Source organism: Anser cygnoides, chromosome Z (genome assembly GCF_040182565.1).
Source record: "Anser cygnoides isolate HZ-2024a breed goose chromosome Z, Taihu_goose_T2T_genome, whole genome shotgun sequence".
NCBI lineage: Eukaryota > Metazoa > Chordata > Aves > Anseriformes > Anatidae > Anser > Anser cygnoides.
The window spans coordinates 11,828,267-11,853,111 of NC_089912.1; the positions used below are offsets into that span (position 1 = coordinate 11,828,267).

A 24,845-nucleotide genomic window follows, 5' to 3' on the forward strand; every position below is an offset into this window, starting at 1 on the left:
TCGGTGATGTAGAGGTCCTTGGTCAATTCCCTCCATGGAGAAAACTTTACCAAAAAAAAAAAAAAAAAAGGTTGCATTTCTATGTGCATTTCTATGGAGCAGATGAATTGGATGCGACTGGACTTAAAGAAAGTGAAAGAAATGTTTGTAAGTTCAGCCATAAGTCAAGATTTCTCTGTTTTCTGTGTAGGATTGTTGTTTCATTGCTGTCTTGTTGTTTTGCTTTGTTGTTGTTGCTAGCTCCAAAATTCCTGGAAGATCTGTAACACATGTTCATCAACTGCTTCTGCTGTTATTCAAGCTCAGAGGTGTGCTTGTCTGGGGATCCTTGTTCTTAATCATCCACTGCATGCCCCCAAATTAACATTGCCATTATCACGCGATATTGAACCGCTGGGATTCACACACCTTTATCTCTTGCCAGCCTTATTCATTTGCTCTACTGAGGGGACATCTCTGAGCTGTGCATGCTCTTTGCAGAAATGACTGCTAGTAGGTGGTTAAAACAGAGGGGTTCAGCAAGTAAAGGAAATTCCACAGATCTCAAAGCACCTTTCACTGTGATATGTTATGACTGCACATTCCCTTTCCTCAAATGAGGCCTTTTAGTGCTTTGCAGAGCCAAGCTCACATCCGCTCTGCTGATAACATGATGAAAAGTATCTGGAGTCATGTTCCCAGGGCATCATCATCAATTAGATTCTCCCTAGCTAATTATTCATCTTTTTCTCTTCTCCTCATGCAGATGTTGCCCCCACATCAGCCTTTCTACATGGATAAGACTGATTGCAAATGCTATTCTTATAAATATTTACAGAGGAAAAAGAGGGACCACAAAAGACTTGACATTTTAAAAAAAGATCATATGATGTATGCTGGTGGGATAGGAACAGGCAAGACTGAGTTAGTGAGGAGATCTCCTCAAGACTAATGCTCCTCTGAACCCTCCTAGAAAATAAGCTCTGACTCTCAGTCTTTCACTTAAAACAGAGATGGATACAAAGGTATTTCTGAGGGATTAAAAACACCAGGGGCCAACTTGTGTATTTTCTTCCAGCAATGCCTCTGCCTGTGCCCAAATCCCCTGGGCAGTTGCTGATGTTGAAGTCGAATACTCCTTTCCCCTCAGGGTACAAATACCATTCCTTCTGTGGCTATTGCCATGTTTTAATCTGTTTCAGGACAAGGATCTGCTTTCCCAGTGCTCTGCAGCAGCTCCAAAATGTGGACAACTGCCTTGGCAAAGGAGGGCTCTTCCAGCTCCCTGATGCCAACCTCTCCCGCTGCAGCAAAGATATCTGTTAAGAAAAGAAATGCCATCAGCAGGGCAACAGGTGGTATATTGCAGCGAATCATGAAAGGGTTATAATAAGACAGAGGGAGCACGTGTGAGAGAGAGAGAGGAGGTAAAAGTGAAAAAGAGGGGGACAAAGCCGAAGAAAGACCCCATGGAAAGCAATTTTTCTGCCACTGCATTTGCATGGCACTGAACGAAAGGCTTGCTTATTTTACAGCGCTGAGGCCGTGTATGGCCCTGGAAGTGTGCTTGCCCATTGTACTCCTCACTGTTTGCTTAGAAGGAATTCAGGAGGGATTTGCTTTCTCTTGTTTCACGAGCCCCACGTTTCCACGCTGCCCAAAGTGGATACGCACCAGCTGGCCATGTCCATCACTGCTGCCGGGACGGAGAATTCCTGATTATACTTAGAGTCACAGACTCCGCTCCGTCATTAGCGGGGGAGCGCGGCTCGCGTACCGCCGTCCGAAATGCTGCTGGGGAGCTCTGCTCGCCTGGCCTGACAGCGCCGGGCACTCTCCGGACCAAGGATGAAAGACCTGCTGGTGGTGCCCCTTGGGCACGTCCTCACGCTGGCAGCCCTCAGCCTGGCCGAGACGCTTCAGAAAGGTTTGCTGGGAGGGTTTACACCCTGCTCTGCTCCTGCTGAAGGAGGTTTTGCAAAGGGGAAGGCATCTCTGGCAACGGTGGGGTGGGTGGTGTTCCCCAAAATGGGCAAAAATATTCTGTTTTTGGCTTTGTCTGTCTGATGGTCACTTGGATGCTTTTTGGATAGCGGGGAGAATAATTTGTGTCTCGCACTGATTGCTGAGGAATAGCAGCGAGACCTGTTGAAATGGACAGTGGAGAGCTTTGGGTTCAGTGTGGGTGGGATGGACGTGTCCTGTGTTGGCTCACAGGTTTCCACTGCTGGGGGGATGCAGTGCTGCTGAGACCAAGGCTGGTGCTGTCCCGCTTGCCTGTGTCTGCCTGTGGGGGTACACAGCTTGAAGATGATGCTTTAAGGTCTGTATAGGGTATGCATATAAATACAAATAAGCGACTTATCTGTTGCATGCAGCAGGGCATTACTACACCTAGTTTCTCTCCTGCACAGACATGCACACACATACCTTTAGCCAATGCATGAAATGAAAAACAATCTGCTCAGAAAAGTCCCTGAGGTACAAATGGGAACACTGGTTTTCTGGATTTGCTGTCTGGTAACCCTGTGGACAAAGGGATTGATTGCACATTGATTGTCAGGAGACATTTAGAGCATGCCAGAAAATGTCCAGCTTCAGGAAAAAAAAAAAGCAAAAAAAAAACCAACCTCATGGAAGACACTGTTAGTTACCAGTTAGGCCCCCGTTGCTGCTCTCACCCAGGTGTATTCTTAAAGCTGGAAGTCAGGTTGGCCTTTCAAAAACGGGGGAAAAATACTTCTTTTTAAGAAAAGCTTTTGAAATTAAAATATCAGCCTTTTGCTAAGACAGTAATGTACATTGGTGTACCCTGCTCTTTTTCAAAGTGCTGGTAGCATGGGACCGGAGGGACAAGAAAACCAAACAGGGAGGTGATTGCTTCCTACCCTGGTGGCACAGTGCAGCGAGGAGATAGGCATCTGTTCCTAAAACATCACGGGCAGCTGCATTGCCACGTCCCTGGAGAGAGGCTGCGTGTGTGAGTGCAGCCCAGAGGTACCCTACAGAGGCCCTGCAGTACGTCTGAGCTGGAAGCACCTCTGAGGGTGGTTGTAGGCCAGAGAAGCCTGTGACGCTGCAGGGGAGGCTCTGTTTTCTGTTCCACTTCGTTGGCTCAGCGTCTCTTGTTTTTAAAAGTGTGAATTCAAACACCAAACCAAATAACCTGGTGGCTTCTGGTGGGTGGGAGGCAATGTGGGATTTGGCTTTCCCACAGGCCCTGTGACTGCCCTTTGGTTCATTTTGCTATCTTGGGTAACTACAGCTGACATCCAGAAAAACGGCACCTGAATGGCTTTGCAGATGTATAGCTTAATTGATTTTCAGTGTTATCTAATCCCACATGGCTACCTAAAAATGTCAGAGAGCCCCAAAGCACGCACACGGAAAGGTCAGGGGCCATTTCTATATACTGATAAATATATATTGTACTGTTTTTATTTTATTTCCCTGCATTAAAATCTGGTTATAAAGGCGTCATAAGTTTTGACTGCTCTCCTGAGAAAACTCAGAGCGATGCCAGTACCATGCCAGAGCTTTTCTGACGCTTCTTGTAAGGAGGCACCACCTCGGCCATTTTGGGGCCCTCTTGCCGCTTGTTGACAAAATGGCGGTGCGCTCCACCGCTTACTACACCCTGAAGATACACCACACGACTTTTGGGTTTCTGTCCCACTTTCATCTCACAAAGTGAAAGGAGTACCGCATTCACCTTCCCTGCTGGCCCCACATTTTAATTTTAGTATAGGAAACGAAAAGATCAAATGAGAAGATTGCACGCTGCTGTTGTTATCATGGTCATTCTTCAAGGCCATAGAGTTTAGGGTGGTAGGTGTAAAACAATGTTCCTTTTCTGTTTTTTACTATAGGTGTTAAAGGATTGTGAACAGTGCATATCCAACTTTTTTATTCATCAAGTGGCCATTCTCATTGTGACAATGCAATTATAAAACTGGATGCTTTGAATTTTAGTTAATGTAAGAACTTACATTTCTCAGGGTTAAAAAAGCATCATTCCTGAGATCAAGGCATGTGGACAACAGCAATAAAAACATACAATATAAAATTAGATCATAAAACTTCATTTCAGTCAGGCTTAATTCCACCAAAACCTCATAAACTCCGTCATGAAATAACAACATCTCCTTTGAAGTAGACAGGATAACCATCGGTGGAAGTTATTCTCCTAAAACAGCTTCCAGTAACAGGAAAATTTAGGCTTTCTGAAAATCTTCCACTTGCTTTTGCTAGAGTGGGATTCAGCTGGGATGCTATATAGACACTACTTCTATCTAGTATGACCTAAAATGACCCAATAAATTGCAGCCTGTTACAATTTGAGGCAGTGATCTCAAACAGTGAATCTGACAGGGATGAGTTTTAATTAACATTTAGATAGTATAATCTTTAGTGCTACGTTAACTGTAGCTTTAAGATCTTTCTGTATAGGTACAGCAATTACCAGCTACGCAATCTGAAGTCATATAATCCAGAAATGTTATTGAGACAGGTTTGTTCTAATGACAGTTCAAAAGTGTCAGGACTTTTGCATAAACCTGTTAGTGGAAGTCCATCCTTTCTTGCCCTAGCTTCATTCCAGATGAACACCAATGACATTCTAATTTTACCCCCATGTAAAGTAAAAAAGAATTAAGGTAAATGCTTTCTATTATTATTTACTTATACTGGAGTGCCTTTTATTTAACCATTTTTTTAGGAGGAAGGTTAATTTTTTTTTTTTCTGTACCTAAATCTTGTTATACTGAGGAGAGTCAGCAGATACAGTATGGGAAGGATTTTCCTGTGAAAAAAACAGACTGTATGCCAGATACTGCTACAGGAAGAAAGGAACAGGAAGATTCTTGCATCCGCTGAGCATTTGCAAGGTGGTGTTTCAGGAACATGGTATGAAACTAGTTCATGTCAGCACAGCTGTCAATGAAATCCAGCCCAACAAATATTAGATGTATGTCCCTTGCAGCCATACATTAGAAGTCATTCATGTGTCCTGGGATGCAAAGGCTGCAATGCATACCATGCGCAGGAAGAGTGATTCACTAGGCATAACCTTTGATCCTTTCCAGTCCTGCTTAGGGACTTCTATCAGGGTGATGGAAAATGTTTCTAAAGATACATTCAAATAATGCATGATGAGAGATCTGCAATAATAAGTGTCAGACACAGCTATTGCACTTTTAACCCTGGTGCTACTTGGTTAGAAAAGGTGAGAAAAAGACAGGATGTGCAGTAGTCATGCCATATATCTGGAAGAGCTGATGGGCCTTTAGGAGTCTGGTTTTGGAAAAACTCCTGTCTTGTATACCAGGCTGTTCTGTCTTGTGCCCTGTGGAGAAAGCAGAGGGGAAAATGCAAAGCCTGCGGTCAATGACAGCAGACTGCAGGTAACAAATGCAGGGGGACCTCAGTTACAGCAAGTATGTGGAGGGTGCATGAAGCAAGGAGCCATCTGGTGACCTGCAGGGACACCTCTGCCTTGGCCACCTCCCTCTGGGGTCACTGGGAGGTTTTCATATTTTCTTATCCTTTGTGCAGCCCCCTTTATCAGCACTCCTCTGGAAACTGTGGACGCGCTGGTGGAGGATGTTGCCAAGTTCGTGTGTGTGGTGGAGTCGTACCCAGAGCCAGAGATCACGTGGACGCGCAACAGCATTCCCATCAGGTAGGGAGCCACCTGGCCTGCCCCAGGGTCTCCTTCCAAAACATGTGGTGCTTTTTTTCATGACAAAGGTGGCGTTTGGAGGTGGGTCTGCGGTGGGGAAGAGGTCTGTAATTGTTAGTGAATCTTTGTTTCTTAAGGAGTGATAAGAGCACTTTTGGGACTGCTTAGACATGTGGTTGGCAATAACAGAATGAGAAATCTGCTGTCAGTGCTCAGGGCAGGGAGCCCAAGTTCTTGCTGTGCTACGTGCTTTCTTAAAGTGAATGTGAAAAGCCATTTTCTTGGCCATGTGGGCTTGTTGTCACTGTATCTGCATCGATAACAGTACTATGCAGCCTTGAATTTTCTCTGAATCTCAGCTCTGGTTATGTTTGAAGTATCTGTCCTTTGCAGTTTCACAATTTGAGTTGGAGATGGTTTCTGCTGTGAGCAATGCAAGGAATTTGTTCTTCAGCTTCTCATGGTGCAATTCTCTCTCTGTTCCTCAGTTTGCTCCTTTACAAAGGATGCTGTATAATATTTAAATGGAGCATCATTGCCAGACTTGCTGCCTGAGTGTCTGCAGTGCACTTGGAAACTGCACAAAGGAGGTTGTATCATGCCATTCTTTGCTTCTGCATCTCTGTGTTGTGAACTGCCAGATGTTAATGTCCAGGCATTGAAGTGCCTCTGAAAAAGGCAGCCTTGGAAACATGTTATGGAAGTTACTACCATTGCTATAGCCCTGTTGCTGAAGACAGGTCCATGCAAAGCAAACTGCACCCAGTCTTCCAACTCTGAAACCAATTCGTATCTGCCAGATGGCTCCACATCAGTTTCTCCTTCTTGACTGCTGTTAGTGACTGTCTCTGTAATGGAAAATTACAGAACGATCTCTACATAACACAGTTCTGTTCTCCAAGGCTGACCTCCATGTTACGCAGATAGTCACCTTCAGTATGGTTCCTGCTGTTGGGGCTGCAGATCAAAAGCACCCTTCAGCTATTGGTTCAGGAGACTCCAAACAAGCCATCAGCAGGAAGAGGTTTTACTGCTAGGAAGCCCATTTTAGAATAAGAAAAAAACAAACAGATTTCTACATGTATTGCCTTCAGAAATCTGATTTATTGCCTGCAACAGAACCTCATCAAAACCCTGTTCCTAACACTTTTGATGTAGGGTGGAAGTCCAAGTTTCCACAGATGTTATTTCCACATTAGGTCACGTTCCTCCAAATTCCTTTCCCATTCATGACGCCATGCCTGAAAATCCGAACTGGCAGAGGAAGCCATTCATGCAGGACCATGGAGATGACATGCCTTTTTAACCCCATGGTCTTTAAAATTTCACTCTGCTGTTGTAGGATCATATGAAAAAATGATAATTTTTGCCCCAGTCTGCACTTCCAGAAGCCCAACACACCTTTCTAAATCCATCCTATTTTCTCTGAGACACAATGACTGAATAGGAAAATACCAATCAAAAAAGCTCTCCTGGAGAGCTCGGCTGCTTCATTGCTTTCCCACATTTGAGACACCGTTCTGAAGCAACATGAATAGCAACAACAACATCACTTTCCCAAATCTCTGCTGGAGTTAATAGTTGGTGCTAGTGAATACACAAGCTAGGGCCAAAGACAAGGAAATATCTGAGCTAAGACTATCTCTGTTATTTTCCAGAAACGTGGATGAAAGTATTTCACAATAGAAAAAGATCGGATCAGTGGACTTTTTTTTTTTTTCTGGAAAAAAGTATAAATATATTTATGTGTGTGTATGTGTCAGACTTCAAAGGGGCCAACTACAGCAAGCAATAAATAACTGATAGTTATTTTACTCATGAAATTTTCTTCTGTTGCCAAGGTCCAAGCACCCTGGACAGACAGCTCAGCTAACCTTCAAAACAATGCAGTGTGTAAACATTCAGCTTCAATGCGAGTAGTGCCAGGACAGAGGCTATTGTCAGCACTATTTTTCTGGAAGCTCCTTTACATGTTCCTTTTGGTGTCAAAACTTGTGCAAGTAGACTGGTGTGTCCTGGGATGACCTCAGCCTGTAACATGGCGAGTGGCACATTCAGACTATGCAGTAGCTGGTGTATGTTTTTCAGCAGTGAAAGATGAAAGGGGACATACTTAGGCTTCAGGAATTTTATTTGTGATAGCTTGGGAGACAGTCCTCTAGTGATTTTGCTACTAGTTGTTGGAGTGAATGGCATGAAAGTCCTTCCAAAAAACAGCGACGGTGTGAAAGTCAAACGTGGAGGAACTTATGAAATATTATGCAAATTTTCTTCCTGTAACGTTTTACTGTATTTTTCCAGTTTTGCAATGAAAATCAGAGAGCAGTCCTCTGCTTTCTCATCGTTTGTGCTTTACTCTCTCTCTAACATGCACATGCACACACAGCATACTCTCATTTAGAATTTGTCTTTGATCTGTAGATTTCTCTGCAAAATCCCGTACCTTTGTTGATCAGACTTCAAGGCTTTTCCGGACTTCTCAGAAGTCCCCAGGTTAAATCCTGCTGTCATTAAATTATAGCTATCCTTACATCCTCTAATCTTTAGATGGATTTTTTTCTTCAGTACATTTCTTTCTTTCTTCCCCCCCCCCCTTTTTTTTTTCCCCCATAAAAACAACACTTCTATAGTTCCAAACAAATAAGCAAAAATGCTCCCAGATACAAAAAAGACAGAGACAAAAATGCTTGGGTTTTGGTTGCTGTCTTTCTTTTTTCACATACAACAAAGATATTGCCAGAAAATCATACCTTTTGTGGAAAAAACAAAACAAAACAAAACAAAAAACTCTGAAGAAAATTTCTGTAAAAAGCTTCAGTCGGAGCCATTTCCTACATATGCAGTCCTTCCTTGGGTGGTTATACCTAAAACAGGACCCACCTGGATTAAGGTTATTCTTGTTCCAGACAGGATTCCAGACAGTGAGCCCTCCTCACCTTCCCAGCATCTGCTGGAGGCAGCATTGCCACCATGCTGGTGTCCATCAGGAACTGAGTGGTTGAGTGAGGACCAAACCAAATATTAAGCCCCATCTTGATGTTTCCAGTGCTTTTATTTGTCTTTAGACGTTGTAAATGGGAGGTACAACCAACTGCTCTTTGTGGTGGCACCACCGGTCTCTGGACACAGGTGCAGTGCCCTCTCCCCACCACCTGTGCTCTGCCCCGCAGGCTGTTTGACACCCGGTACAGCATACAGAGGAACGGGCAGCTCCTGACCATCCTGAGCGTGGAGGACAGCGACGATGGGGTGTATTGCTGCACGGCAGACAATGGGGTCGGCGTGGCCGCCCAGAGCTGTGGAGCTCTGCAAGTGAAGATGCGTAAGTGGGAAGGCAGCAAAGCTGACAGTGGTATCTCCTCCCCAGGATCATCTGACTGTGGTGCTCGGCCTATGGTTTGGGGGAAAAATCACAATTCTTGTGCCTTAAAATATAAATTCACCTAAAGATGAGGATGAGACAGCTGGCGGCAGGGGAAGGCACAGTGTGAGGGTGCGGCTGAGAGCCTGAGCAGAGCTCAGGGTGACGCACCTTCCACGTAGGGCTGTGTGTGGGCCTTGGTGGCTGCAGGCCCCGGAGTGAGACATGGCACGTCACACCATATCTTTGGGATGTGCCATCCATGGTGCTTTGAATGGCACAAGAACTGTTTGTGTAGCAGAGGATAAAAAAAAAAAAAGCTTTGATCAACACCCGTTGAACAAAACTTCATAAAAGTAGCACAGCTTGATAGATTGGCCCTTTGTAGCAACGCTGCTTAAATCCCCTGTGAATTTTAGACATCAGATGTCACTAATCAGATTTACGGCTAAGGATGGTAAAAGTGAGTGCACACTGTTCAGATGTTCTTAAGTGAAGTCTTGAAAGGTCTGGAGCATCACGGTGTAAATCTCATCATCCCCTTTGGAGAGCAGGGGCCTGGCTTTTGCAAAAGGCCCATGCTCTGGGCCTGGTCAAGCTGAACTCATGTGACTGAGCTCATGTGCACAAATGCTGAGCCATCCACAGAGGAGGGCTAAAACATCTGTTTGTATAAAAGGGCTTGTTTGTGCTTGTGAGCCTGATGCTCCAGACTGGGCAGTCCTGAGGCCCTCAGCCCCACATTCACCTGCAGGTGATGCTCTCTGAAATATGATTTTCTGCTGGTATGGTAGTGCTCCGGGGAAGCAAAACTCAAATCTCCCAAAATGCGGAGATGGAGATCTTTTTTACTGCCAGCACAGTCTCTTTGGGTAAAAGAAATTTAAATTTGCCCCATATTAACTTTAAGGGAGTTTTATTTTTTTTCTTTCTAAGGATCCTTTCTGCTTTTTACTGGCATGGTCATTAATTCTTCAGTTAGGGACATTAACTGAGTTTACATGCCCTTCTTGTTGACCTAGAGACAATGTCAAATTAAAACCATTTCAAAACTAATTCACTCCATATCTGAGCTTTCACACAAGGCATTGTTTACGCTGAAAAAATGTCAAAACCTGGAATGCAAACATTCTTCAATATTGGAAATACTTTTATTTGGATCTGGATTTCAGCCCAGATCCTAATTCAAATGACTGTCAAACTCCACTCCTGAAAACAAATGACCCATGCAAGATAGGTGCTTTTGAGTCCATATACTGAAACTCTGAATGCTGCACTTAAGAAAGCTTTTACTTCTCAAGGTAGCTCATGCCCTACCAAGGCCTGTCTGTCTTTCAGCTACAGCAATATACAGAGAAAGCAATAAGAGATTTTGCTGACATTTCTGAATTTGACCTATTCTTGTACCTCGTACCTTCAGTTCAAGTTTAATTTTTACCTTTTCAAATTTTAGGACCAAAAATAACCCGGCCACCTCTAAATGTGGAAATCATAGAAGGGTTAAAGGCTGTTCTTCCATGCACAACAATGGGAAATCCAAAACCTTCTGTTTCATGGATCAAAGGAGAAACCATTGTAAAGGTGAATAGAGAATGAATTTTCAATATTGCTGGCTATTTGCTAAAGGTACGGTGATAAAATATTATCATAACTTGCAGCGTTTCCAAATTCTACTTGCTGGGAAGAAAGCATTTGGAAAATCCTTGGCTCATCTCATAAATGCCTGCGTTCACAATAATTCTGCCTATAAACAAAACATTTTCTGTGTCTATATTTTACACTACTTTTATTACCACTAAGCATGGCCAAATGCTGCAAAATACATTTGTGAGTATTTTCATAAATAAGATCTAGGGAACAGCTTGGCTAAGATTGAGGGCTCTATGAATGCTGTAATTTACTGGTCTGCAAAAATAAGCATGGGCCAGTATATTGTGACAATGCTGAGCAGGAAGAGCTGTCCCCAAATTCTTCAGTTGCAGGGCAGCACAAATAATTTTTATGCATGTAAGCCTAATCTTTGCAAGTGGACATTTGGTGCTGTTTGTGGACAGGATGTACGTAAAGCTCTCACCTCGGTCCCTTCTTCCTCTGGCAGGAGAATGCTCGCATTGCTGTTCTCGATTCAGGGAATTTAAGGATCCACAATGTTCAGAGAGAAGACGCGGGGCAGTACCGGTGCGTAGCCAAAAACAGCCTGGGCACAGCCTATTCGAAACCTGCAACGGTGGTCGTGGAAGGTGAGTAGTGCTTGCGCCAGGATCCAGCTCTTTGTGCTGACCTTGCAAGCACACACAATTAACTTGTATTAAGCTGAAGTACCAGCTTGATGTTGACAAAAACATTGTAGGGTGACTCAAGAGGCAGAAGAAGGGAAAGGAAAGGAAAGAAGAGTGAGAAACAGGAAGTTTGTCCATTGCTGGTTGATGGTGAAAGAGTCATTGCCTATGGCTGCTGTGGCTCGGGGGGAAATTTGTCTGAGTAGGGACTCTAAAATCTGTCTACTGATCTTCCCTTTGGACTGAAGTTTTCCAAGAGGCCAGCTTGTTTCTTGTTCGGAAGGTCTCACCAGAACTGTCGTGGGTTATATACTATGGCTTGTGGATTGGACTCGTAGGAAGCTGATGGCTCTGGAAACTGGCTGCAAGAAACCTGGTTGCAGACAGCTGCAGCTCCAAATGGTGCAGCTTTATGTGTGTGTCCCTTCAATTTCCCTCTGATTTTCCATCTGAATTGGTTGATTCTTCAGCTAAACAGAGCTGTTCTCTTTGAGGACTTGCACATTTTCTGCCCGCTAAACTGAACACCAGATTGATTTTTCAGTTTCTGGTCTTTACGTGCTCAGTATCCTTATTTTATTTACAGAAGGTGTTTGCTCTCTGGTATAAATCATAGCCAGTTTCATAGTGCTGAGACCAGTGGACTGCAGGGGCAACCAAATGTAGGCAATGCAGCATTCAAGGTTCCTGGATCCTGAAAGAGAAGTTGGGTTAAGCAAAGTTTTGCAGAGTGGGAAGAGGAATGACCGAGTCAGTAGATGAACTCTTTTCTGTTTCATTTTCAGAATGAAATAATCTGTACTGCAAAAAGTGAAGAGAAGGGTCTGTTTGCCTAACAAGCTTCAGAAGATTGTTATGGTTACATTTGGCCTGAGATTATCAGAGGTTATTCAGGGCGCAATCCTGTTTCTAAAAGGACCATTGACATTCTTCTGGGAGGAGGGTCAGGTGTATTAGATCTGACTACAAATTACTGTAGGCGTGCTGTTTTCCTAAAGAATACATTCATTTTCCTTTCTTTTTCTAATATTTACATGTACAGACTTCAAGTATGTTAGAAATTCCTTAAATAGCTTAATACAGGAAGGTAGCTGTTCCTAATCTAGATTCAGAACTGTGTTTCTTCTCAACTCAGAGTGATGAGGCAGGCTGATGGTACTCAGACGTGGCTCAATAAAGCCTTGGACCTAGGTTCTGCTTTGGCTCCACTGCTGAGGGAGTGGCCAAAGACTAATCAAGAAGTGACTGAGGCAGTTGCTCATTGCCATGCTTGTAGACCCCTCCAGTCCATGCAGAAGAGCCACAGGCACTAGGGTTTTGTTGCTTGGATCTACTAGACTGGGTAAGGGAATCTAAAAGTGGGCTGGAACTACACCAAAATATAGGCTGTGAAGGTTGATACCTTGTTTTGTCCCTGTCTCCAGAATTGTACAGTTGAATGTTAATTCAAGGAAAGGCAAATTAATCCCCAAATATCCTACTTGCAAAGGAGAGTCTGTGTGTGCTCTTTTTAAAAGGAGAAAGATTAGTTCTTAATTAATCAATGGCAGCTCAGTGCTCCCGTACAACCTATCCCTTCATGTTCCCTTCATGTGTTGTGTTAACAAAGCAATGCTGTTCTCTGGGCTTGCCTTGGTTTTTCTGGTAGGGCACCCATATAATACACCTTGTTTCAGGCTACCACCCAAACTAGACTGATGCATGTTTGTTTTACTTTTTTGGCTCCCAAAATCCTAAGGTAATAATCCTGACTACAGCTTACTGTGTACACAGATCTCTTCCCCTCCTGGTATTTTAGATCAACTCTCATGAATATTTAAAATACAGACTTACTCACGTAACCGTGTATGCATGCGTGTGCACACACACATGCTCAACCCGTTGCACACCTCTTTTATAGCCTGGCTCACCCAGGTTATCATTATTTTTAGTATTCCTGCCTTTATACCCCCTTAGCATCAGCATGTTAAAATAGATCCAAGTCAATAATAGTTTAAAATGACTCAGTGCAGGAAAATCACACTTTAGTCGGCCTTCTCTGAGCATTCATTAGAGCCCTGTTTTCATAAAACTTAGGAAAACACGCTGTTTTCTGCTTCTCTGTAATAGTGCTACAATAGTTTTCCTTAAAACTTGCTGTTATCACTCACTGGAGTTACCATCCTGCATAGTGTGGCTTAATATTAAAATAAAATGACTAACGTGGCTTGTTAACTATGAATATTTAATCCCGAAGCAAATGCCCATTCAAAGAACTGTGCAAATATTTATGCCTAGCTAAATCAAGATCAGGTGGGCCCTGATTTCTGAAAGAAGTTTCTAATTTTCTGTTGTGAGCTTCCATTTTAATGAGTTCAGCGTTAGTCCTGCAATTAGTTCAAAGTGCGGAGGCATCCAGCTTTGGCAAGACACACTCTGTGAAGACAGGTACGGTCCGACACACTTTTAAATAACTTGATGAAGCAGTGCCTGGAAACAACAGCGAGTCTCACATATAGGACATCCTCTGCGCTGGGTCTACCAGCTCAAACAACTGATGACAGCCTTGGCCCCCGTGTTTGCACTGGTGAGGTGCCTTGCAGTCCTGCTTCTTGGCTGGTTTCTGCAGCCCAGGGCAAAACAGCATGAAAAATGCTGCTATTTTGATTTCCCAGATTGTTCTTCTCTCCATGTGGTCTTTCCTCAACCTTTACAATACTGGCCTCTATTTATTACTTTTAAAGCAAAGTGGAAATACTTTGAAGGCTTTGTTATTTTCAAAGCAAAGTGTAAATAATTTGAGCAATGATTTTAGGGGAAATTTCTGGTGTGGCTCTTGTCACAAAACGGAAGGCAGTGAAGAGCTTTCTTAGTGGGACTGATCCCTTGGTTGTTTCTGATGTCAGCCAGGGAGTGGGAGTGAGGCGAGGGTCCTCTGCACCCTGCCCGAGCCCAGCAGCCTGCTCCCTCTCCTGGGGCGGGTTTCAGGCCCCTACATTCGCGTGATGAACTAGTGAACTCTCATCAGTTAATGAGCCTTCATACCCAGAACTGGGTCAGGATTTTAATTGAAAGGGTTGAAAAAGCCTGTCCATTCAGACCATTTTTTTTTTCCCCCTCCCTTTGCTCCAAGTTCAGGGCAAACCCATGTGTATTTGGACAAGTCATGGTGAAATGTTTTCTCTCCTTAAAAGGCAAAATCCATTAGGGGCAGAAACATGATGACAATGGAGGTGGCTGCTGACAGCAGTGAGTGGGCAGGGGAGGAGGGGAACAGGGAAGCCTTCTTCCACAGCACTCTGCAAAGCAAAAGAAATGAACAACAGGCTGTTTGCTGGCCCTGTTAAAATTGGCATGTGAGGATGAATTCCTGCTGCTCACGTACATTTGGTGGTGGCTACAAGAGGTAACATGTCCACTGAGATAGAGGAGTGATATTATCATCTCGGCCACTTGCCAAAAAATGTGTTTTTAATTTCCTGGAGACAGCATTTCTGGCCAGCAGTTTCGTATTCATTTTCTAACTTAATCATTTTTCTAACTAGCAGTTTAATCGCTGCATTATCTGTTTTGATAACGAGCACTTCTGCTAACCCTAGAGTAGAAGAACAATTATATACTGCAGTATATAAATGAAGTAGTAGCTTGCCAAAGGACTGGTCAACATTTATACAAATTTCCTGTTGATTGCTGTACCAATGAATAAAATGATTCTGTGGCTGAAAGGTTGCTGGATGAATTCAGGATTCAGGGCTGTGGTAGAACAGAAGTTTTCACTTGCGTATGTGGCTTGTAGTTCCTTCACATATTCTAAGGATGAACCTTATTGACAAGATGTTGGCTGAAATAGCTAAGGAGTTGCATCCAGATTTACCTAACAATCACTGCTGTGGAAATAAATAGGAGAACAGCTATTGCCTTCAGTAATGTTGAGAGTTGTCCTCAAGTGCAGAAATTCCCTCTGATGTCAATGAAAGCTGAAGGCAGGGTACAGACTCCCGTGCTGTGCCAAGAATGTATTTCTTGGCCCTCGTCTGAGCATTTGACATCTGTGGGGTCTGCATGGTAGGCAACATTAGTGAGACGTCCATGGGTTTTCTCTTCATGTACTGCACAGCTGTAACACGCTGCAGAACAAGAGGAATTTTCAGTTTTCATTGGTATTTGCTGTGACATTGATCCAGGCCATAAATAGGACCAGTCCAACAAAAGCTATGCAAGGGCTCATCAGGTTCAGCTTCTGGGCTTACTGCCTAAAACTGCACACCCTCTGCAGTCCACATGGCTTGCCATGTGTAACAATGATATTCTCCATACCCATTGTGGATAAATTGTGTGTCACTGAAAGGATAAATTTAAAGCTACAAGCTCTCGACCAGTGAGAGGCATGAGATTATTTCCATTTGGGCACACTTGTCAAACAGAGAGGGAAGCTGTCCATTTTTTTTATTTTTTTATTTTTTTATTATATTATAATATATTATTAACACATGGAATAAATTCCTCTGAATGGCTTTGCTTTACTGTCTTGCAATCTTTTTCAGATGTGGTGCTTATAACCATTATTCAAAGTATATATAATTCCTGCATCAATTAAGAAGCCTGTATTGCAAAACAGCAGGGAAACTATACGTTTTGTGATGACTTACAGGCCTGTTGATCTGGCTCTGTGTTCTGGCAGCTTTTTGCTCTGTTTAGGAGAATGCTTACTGTTCTCCTTGGGAGAAGCAAAGTGTCACTTCATGAATAGGTAGAGATGACTTCTGTCCTGCATGGTCTCCGTTCTTAACAGCAAAAGTTTCAAAACAAAATTGAAAAGTTGACCATGAATGATTGGCAGTTTAGAAGGAACAGCTGTTTATAGAAAAGGTGCAAAAATATAAACCATATGCTTCTGTAACAGACTAATTTATTTCTATAGCACCAACTGTGGAAAGAGCATCTTCTAGAAATGAATGGTGTCACTGACTTTAAAATGTGCAAAGGGTTGTGGTGGATTACATACTAACTGAATTCAAGGTTGAATGCTCTTTGGAGAGGTGTCCATCCATTCCAACAGCAGCATGCATGTGGAACTCAGGTCTTGCAGGAAGGTGATGTTGGTTCAGTTAGCTTTTTAGCCTTGCATATTTTTTTTTTTGTGTGTGTGTGTGTCTATGTGTGCACAATTTCTGAAAAAAAAAAAAGAAAAAGAAAAAGAAAAATGTTTTAAGCTTTTTCTTCTCCTGAAGGTGAACAACCTTCCTCACCTTCCTGTGGTGCCTTTCTAGGTGTTGTACCCAGCTAGTGAAACCTCCATTATTCCCAGTTTGCTCAGTGATGCCTTTTTAGTTTGATACCCTGAATAGCAAAGAAAAGGTCATAAATTCTTGGACTGTCATGTAAAAGGAAAGATCACATTGGTGGCTCTGGTGGCTGTATACTGACTTAGATGCACCTCCATCTTGTGATTTGTGTGAAGTTGATGTTGATCTCCAGCCTGTGGCACCAGAGAGTCGTGGAATTTTGGAGTTTTGGAGTATACTGTGTGACGAGGTTTAGTTTTTGAAGTCATCATTGCACAAAGGCAAGTCTAGAAATCAACAATCTTAAATCTGTCAGGAGAGAAAGGATGAAAGAAACAAAAAAGTTAGCTAGAACAAGTGCAAGAATATCCAATGTGCTTGTCAGGAAACTAATTGGATTCTCCAGAGATTTCATGATATTTTTGGATCTAATCTTCTTTCCAGTTTCCAGTTGGCATTGATCGAGGGCTACTGATCCTTTATCCAGGCAGTCTCCTTCATCCCTCTTTTGAAATGTTCCTACTTGACTTTCTCCCGTGCCAATATGTGACAGCACAAAAATGAAACAAATCAAGAGCAGAAGCAATGCTCCTCAGGCTACCCTGACTTAGATATTTGTTTTTGTGTTCCAGCTCTGGTAGATAGAAGTCTTTTCCTGCCCGCAGTTTATTGCTTATTACTAGCTACTAAAATAATACTCTGCCACAGGCCACAAAAATGTTCCCCTATAAGCCACTTGTGAGAGCTGCCTGAGCCTTAAAAATAGGAAGGTCTTCCTTGGAGAATCATCCCTTCAAAGGGAAGGATCTACCAGAGCACAGTTAGACTCAGTCTAGATTTTTTTTTTTTTTATTGTTTAATTATTGGGCACAGTGAGGGGACAGCAGTGTGAGTGGCAGCAGAAAGCAGTTCCTTGGCTATATATTTAACAGGCTGCCCTCAGTAAGTGTAACACACTAGGTTCCTTTAGCTGTTTTGTGTATCTTGTCTGTAGTCTTGGGACAAATTTGCATCACAGATAAATCAGAAGACAAGAAAGTCACATCATATTTCAGGTCATAAAAATGAAAACATGCATTTAGTCTAAAGAACCTCTCTATTCAGAGGGACCACAGTCTGGAGATGGGTCCAATTTCAAATGAGAACTGCCTCTGGATGTGCCATCCAGAAAGTTTTCTACACTTTTGTGCCGACACTTCTGTATTTGGAGTAGATGAGATAGAAAAGGGAGGTACCAAGGTGTGACTGCAGCAGCCGGTCAGGACATTTCAGGTGAGGTGGAAGCCAACCCATTGCCAAGAAGCAGACTGACGGCGCTAACATGACACTTTGTACTTAAACACTGGGCTTGGTTTCCCCAGGGAAGTTCTGATACTGACAGAGAGAAGGAGCAGGCAGGGTCCTGCAGCAATAAATGGGGAATACTGCAGGTCATTGTTAGCACTGCAAAGGGTCTGGGGGGAGGGAGCACTGCAGGGAAAGAAAACAGAACCCAGCTGGCCTCTAATTACACCAGAGTAATTGTCTGGCCTCAGCGGGGTAGCGTGGGTGTAACTGAAAGCCCAGAATATCCCATTAAACCTCCTCCTGCCTACTGCAGTCACCGACGTCATCCTGAGGTTCTCAGGTGCTGCAGATACGACCATAGCGCTAATTACAGGGTAACGGGGCAAGCCACAGGAGAAGGAAAACAGCCGCAGACCTTCTGGAAAGGAACACACAAGCACGAGCTATTCGGCCTGCTCCTACTCTGGTGTGGCACGGGCACAAGGTGTCTCCCACCTGCCTCCCAGTACCTCCCAGTGACTGTTGGTGTCCTCCTGTGTGCAGGAGATGCAAGGCAGGCTTCCTAGGAGCATAAGGTTTTAACAAGTAATATACCAGCAATCCATCTTTAATGGGCTGTTTCCTTCTGCAAAAACCTCTCTCTCCTAACACAGACCTCAGAAAGACACTTTAAAGATATGTCAGTTCCTCACATAATGGCATGAATTGCATTTTTATGAAAAAAATAGATCCTGTAGACAAAATCCCTCTGGCCTGCAGACCGTGTTGGGTAGCTGGGAAGCATGTGCTTCCTGCACAACAAGGAGAGTCAAGGACAGAGAATATCCATAGCTGTCAGGTACAGGGGGGCAGAGCAAACAGAGACTGTTGTCCTACAGTGACTGGCTTTTCAAAACGAGATAACAAAACAGAGCTGAAGATACACAAAGGAGGGTTTTCCAGGCAATATGGAAATTTTATAGGATCTAGTTAAATATCTACTTTTGGTAAGGTGCCTGTGGGCCAATACCCCTTTTACTCAAGGCTGTTGCCCCCTGTCTCCCAAGGACCACTCCCACCTTTCTCATTCAGGGAGCCTTGTGGGAGATGAATGCACCATTTATTTTTTCCACTATAACTGACTCTTACAAGTGGTACTGCACTAGATTTTGGTCCTAGCTAGTTCCAGAGTGTTCTAGTTTTATTTTTAGGGTGCCTACACTATTAAACAGAGTGTGCTGGCTGTTGTGCCACTGTGCAGGAATGGTCCCCACATATCCCCCAAACTGAATGTAGTCCCTCCTGGAAAGGACACCTCAGATTCAAAGTTGAGGATAGGGAACAAACATAGATATCTGTATTCGGAGGATCAGTTAGAGTTTTTGGCACTGAAACCCAAACAGACGTGAGAGGGAGAGTGCTAGGATCATAAACACCACGGATGAGGTGAGCAGGGAACAGGCCATTTGCTGTTACCCTCCAACAAGAAGCATCCTAGCAGCCACCACGAGCAGCACTTTAAAACAAAGGGAAGTACTTTTCACATGGCATGCAATTAAATTTATGGCACTGCTGTTACCCGCTGGTGGAGACCAGATGTCAGGACGCTGCAGGGCTTATCTCAGTTTTGGGTATCCCAGCAGTGCTTGTCATTGCCTGCTGCAGGAAGACTTTTTTGTTTTGCCATGGAACTGCACAAGGTGATCCCACTAGTTGTTGCGGAAAGGCAACCCAGGTGCTGCTTTTCACCGGTCTCTTTCCCTCTCTGGATTGGTTTCCAACACAAAGGGAATGGACAGAAGAGCTGCTCTTTGATTCAGGAGACCAGCAACTTCTCTTCCAGTCTTGTAGGCAGCAGCAGGTAACGGCAGAGTTAAACAGCGCATGGTGTGTCTCGATATGGTCGAAAGCCAGATCGTGGAGAGATCTGGAAGGGTCTTTCCTTCAGAGAAACCAAACACATCTATAAGACGAGTACTGACATGAAAAGAATTTCCTTATTCATTTCCTTGGGAAGTAATTTGAACACGTTATCCCCGCTTGTCCTTGAATCTGGTGTTTGCTCTGTATATAGAAAAGAACGCTTGTACAGAACAGGTTTTATATAGTTACACAGGACATAAGCTATCTATTTACATTTTACTCCTCGTTATTATAGCTTTGCATATTTGCATGGTCTGCTTCTAGGATTCCAGGGACATCCACATGCGATGCAAAGTCTTTCAAAGATGAGAAGTTCCTGTGCCGGCCAGTGCGTTTAACATTCAGTGAGTCCTTCTGCTGATGCAAATTGTCCCACTATCCATAAATCTTGGCGCTCACCCTAGAATAAGGTTACCTTGGAAAGCTGCTATTGCCTTGCTAAGAAAAACTTGCTTTGATATTAGATACCAGAGCTGAGAGTCTGAAGGCATATGCTTCAGGATGGAGATGTTGTGGTTTCCTCCACCTCCCTTCCATGCACATCTCAAATTGTCCTGGCTGTCCACCTCATGGGGTTGTTGTATAGCCTCAGGCCTGAGGTTGCATGTCTGTATATTGCTGTGCTGTTTGGCCTGTGTTGCACGAGGTCTTAGAGCTACTGCAAGCCCCAAATCTCCCAGATCACATATCAGGAGCCAGAACTGCTCGGAGATTTTGAGATTTTGAGAAAAACTCGGAGAAATTGAGATTTGGTAGAAAATGTTGAAATTTCAAATGCGTTGGTGTTCATGCCCCAGATTAGCATGGTAACCAGCTGAAGGGCAGCAGTACAAATGGGGCAGGCTGATGAAGCACGGCTTGCTTATGGCTCTATGCAGGCTCTTGTCTAGGGCCAATGCTTTATAGTGCTGTTGCCTTAGAAATAATGTAAGGGTTGTATGCATTTCCTACAGCATTTGTTCTTTTTTTTTTTTCCCTTGGATTATCTCTATGCACATGGTTCTCTGGCAATAAGCATGTTTGGATGAGGATTAAATAGAAGAAGGTAAGAAATTTGATAGAGATAAGTGGAAGTGTCTCATATCAGCTTTGCCTGTGGTGATTTGTTCCTCTTTGTAATTACTTGGTAGGCTTGCAAAAAGATAAACTTTGCAAGTTTTGATGAGAATTACTCAGAGATCAAAGCAAAACTGACCTCACAGTTATCTTGGGGTTTAATCATCAACCCAACACCTTCAGCAGGGGGTGGAAGGGTGGCAGCAGGCTGCGAGTAGCAGCCAAGGTACACTGTGAGCTGTTCCCATACAGAGGTGCGTGGTGAGCCGTGCATGGAGCCTGCCTCTGGAGCTGCTGCTGCTGCTTGCTGAAAAATTTGTTTGTTCTCTGAGCCAGTGTGACTGTGCCCGGCTTGTTCAGCCTGGGGCTTGGCGTGCCGCAGGCTGCAGCACACAGAGTTCATCAATAAATGCAACGTGCAGTGGGTTTTCAGGCCTGATATCTCAGGAATTATTAGGATTTTACTGGGACTAATTTGAAATGTCAGAAAATACAAATGCTGCAGCTTTCTATGCATTTATAAATATATTTTCAGACATCCCCTTATCTCTCACTGGTGGGAAGGAAACTGTAGCCCCTCTGCTTGGTACTGCTCTGGCTTAGGTTTGTCAGGAGGAGTGAATGGATATGAAAGGAATGAATCTGGATGGAGATTTAGACAACTGAATTTCTTACTGGCAAAGGCTCCAATCACGTTGGCATAAGTTTAAGGTCCTGCAGAGCACATAGGTGGTAAGCATGAACGATTTCATGCAGATTAGTAAGCAAAGTTCCAGCCTGGAGAGCCCCTCTGTAGAGAAGGAGCCGTTTCAATCTGTCATGCTTCAGGTGTGAAAGAACTACGGGAACATTGGCAAACAGAAATGAAAAAGTGCTTACAGACTAGTTACTGAGTGTTCACATGTGAAGAGTGCAGAGGACAAAGGATTTGCCATGGTATTTGTACAGGGGAAGTTCACAAGGTGATGTATACCATGCCAGTTATCGCGGCAGCACAGGCCGTCAGTTCCCAGCACCAGAGGAGAATACCTTTAGCTCATGGGAGCTGCCTTTACCCACGGCATCGTGCAGCATAGCTGGCAAAATTTTTCAGCATGTGACTTTCATAACCAGCCCAAAGGCCCTTTTCCATGATAAAAGCAGAACACTCAGGCGCGGTGGGCAGGCTGGGATGTCAGATCTTGCAGTGTGTAGAAGGCAGGCCTTGCTCACGCGTTCAGCCAGGCCAAGACAGGGAGGGAGCGAGCACCCACTGTCTCTACATGGTTGCTGGCACAGCGGAGTTCTCTGTGGCCTTAGCTCAGTTTGGACTACCAGGTACACTTCACAGTATGCCAGAACTAGCAGCAAGCTCCTGAAGAGTGAATTCGTGCCCATATTTACAGGCGGGGTTAATTCACGTACATTGGCAAACATTGGTTTTGTTCTCTTGGAAGCCAAGGGTCAACCAACGGTGGTGGAGACATGAAGAAAGCACCACCACCTCCAACCCCTGTGCTTGGCAGGGCCTGGTGCATCAGAGCCAGTGTTAGGGCCTGTAAAACCCACCCACAGCAGGTGTCCTCCCTCAGTGGGCCTGGGGGTGAGAGTTTTGGTGGGCTGGGTGCTCTGGGCATCGCTCAGCCCTTTCCCAAAGGCATCTGCCAGGCCCCAGCCCACCCATGCTGCTGCTGGGGTGCCAGTGGCCCAATCCAGCCTGCTTTAATGGAAAAACAGGGCAGCGGCATCTGCCAGGACTGCTGGATCGGGCTGAAATCCCCTGGAAATGAAAGACAGCTCAGCCAAAGGCAGAGGGAGGGCGAAGTCACCTGGAAAGATTTAGCTGCCCAAAGCGGGGGGACCCTGCTTTCATCTTTTTATAGCACAAAAAATTTCGTGACTGGGTTAAAGCCCTACTGTTTGGACTGGATGTTGTTACCTAATTCTCAGAAACGAGAGCAGCTGGCCATGGTACAGATACCTCCTAGCAAGCCCCATAGCATACAGCACATCATTTAGCAGGGCTGTAAAAGAAAGGACATTTATTAGGGGGCTTGGGAGTGAAACTGAGCATGCTGGCTGGGCTTTTAGCTGGCCGTGTTTCATTTCCAGCTCCTCTGAGTGAGGCGCTCTGTTTCATTTTCTGCTAAAATAAATAAGTAAATAAATGGAGCACTCTCCTCCTGTCCTTCCCACCCCTGTTTTGGCATACCCTTGTGTAAATCCCATGCCCAGACCCTGGGAGTCTCCACATGGATGCTGTTAACCTTGTGGTGATGCTGCTCAATGGGTGAAGGCCCTGGCAAAACCCACATTCAGGAGGATCTGAACAAGGCAGGCTTGTAGCCAACGTGTAAGAAATCATCTGATTGCAGGGGATTTTCACTCTGAGGCATAGTGAAAACAAAATGGTGTCCTGAGCGCAGCAAATAATGTGAATTTTACACTTATTGCCATTTCCTGTTCCTTCCTCTTCCCGCCTTTCATCCGCCTATGCCTTCTTAGGTTGCTTAGGTTGGCACTGTCAGGGTCCTCACTTCTTCCTCTCCTTCGCCTCTTTTCTTGCTTGTGTAATAACCCCCCCCTCCAAAAAAAATTAAAAAAAAAAAAAGTAATAGTTTCGGGGGCTGGCTTCCTCCATTTATCTACAGGACAGATTTTGTCACTCGTACAGTTGCCACAATGGACCTTGAGCTTGTTCTGGTGGCCTTGCTCCATTCCTGGCGGAGAGTGACACTGGCTGCTCGCACTCAGCCCACCCTGGTTTTCCCATGACGCCTGTGATGGGGCTGAGAAATGCTCCCAGAGGTCCTACCACATCCCCTGGATGTCAGTGCAAAGCAGCGGGCACAGAGGGAAGGAGGGAAATGCTCAAGGCTTTTAATTTTTTCTTGGTGGTTTCCCAAAGGTAGAGCCCTTTAGAAGATGTGTCCTTGTGTGTGCCTGTCAGTGGTGCTGGAAAGGCCATTGGGACCTGAGGAACCCAGCCCTTGCCCTGGAGAATCTCTCATGAATAAAATAATGTAAAAAAAAAATATTAGAGTACTTCAGTTAAATATCTAAACCTTAAGTAAAACACTTTATAAAAGCAAGTAAATATAAATACTTTAAGTGCTAAAGTATGGAATTTGTAAGTTGTTGTAACTACAGAAATTCACACGGCAGCACTGAGAGAGCTTCCAGCCTTCCACGCCATGGAGATCAGCCTGTTCCTCTGTTGGCCCACCTGCAGTCAGCCCAAAAGCCATCCTCCCCGTGCTGGGCAAGACACCTGTGGTTCTTGTACGTACCACAACCGAGACAAAGGGCGAGAGATCCTTTCCAAGCCTGCTGGCCAAGGTGCCCAACAGTGGCACTGGGGAGAAAACCCATCCAGGGGGAAAACACATCTTTAACAATACGTTTGCCTGATGTGCCTTAGCAGAAGTGAAGCTGACACTAGAAACACATTAATATATATCTTCTGTTGTGATTTTTTCCCCCATATTTGGTCCTTTAGGTTGGAATGGTGTCAGGCTTTGCCTTCCCTGTGCTCAAGCCAACAGTGCCTTGGCTGCTGAGACAAGTACTGTCCTCAGTGTGTGTCTGGGAACCAGAGGAGCAGGATCCAGATTTTTGCCCCCCCCTTTCCCCCCTGATGGGGACCACATTTGATCTTGCTCCCCATCCATAAACCTGCCATGTCTGTTGAAAGGTGCCTATTTTTTCTCCTGTCTGACAACTCCATGCAGATTTTGGGAGAGCAGCAGGTACAGGGGATAGCACGCATGCCAGTATCAGATAATGGCTAATGGAGTGCTGGTAACTTTGGCATTAACAAGGCTGGATCAGAGCAGCAGGATCAGAGCAGGCAGGGTCCTGGTGTCACGCTGTTCAAGTAACAGCAGCATGAGAAAAGCATGCAGGACCATATTCTGGCTTTGGGATTCGATGTGCTGGCTTCAGCAGGAGACATGTGCACGTAGCCGCTGCCAGAGGACTGGCCCAAAAGTTTAGTGTTTCTCCAAATGAAGTATAAATGTAATTATGAGCTTGGCCCACAGTGCTGGGGGTGGAAT

At 44.4% G+C, this 24,845-nt stretch overlaps 1 protein-coding gene across 1 annotated transcript in view; it reads left to right on the forward strand.

The window, feature by feature from the left end:
• Positions 1-921: 921 nt before the first annotated feature.
• Positions 922-24,845, forward strand: part of MUSK (muscle associated receptor tyrosine kinase) — a 51,607-nt gene continuing 27,683 nt past the window's right edge. The window contains 5 exon segments of the mRNA XM_066988121.1: positions 922-1,906; positions 5,533-5,659; positions 8,830-8,981; positions 10,474-10,601; positions 11,119-11,260. Coding sequence (XP_066844222.1) covers positions 1,828-1,906; positions 5,533-5,659; positions 8,830-8,981; positions 10,474-10,601; positions 11,119-11,260 — 628 coding nt within the window. The 5' untranslated portion in view covers positions 922-1,827.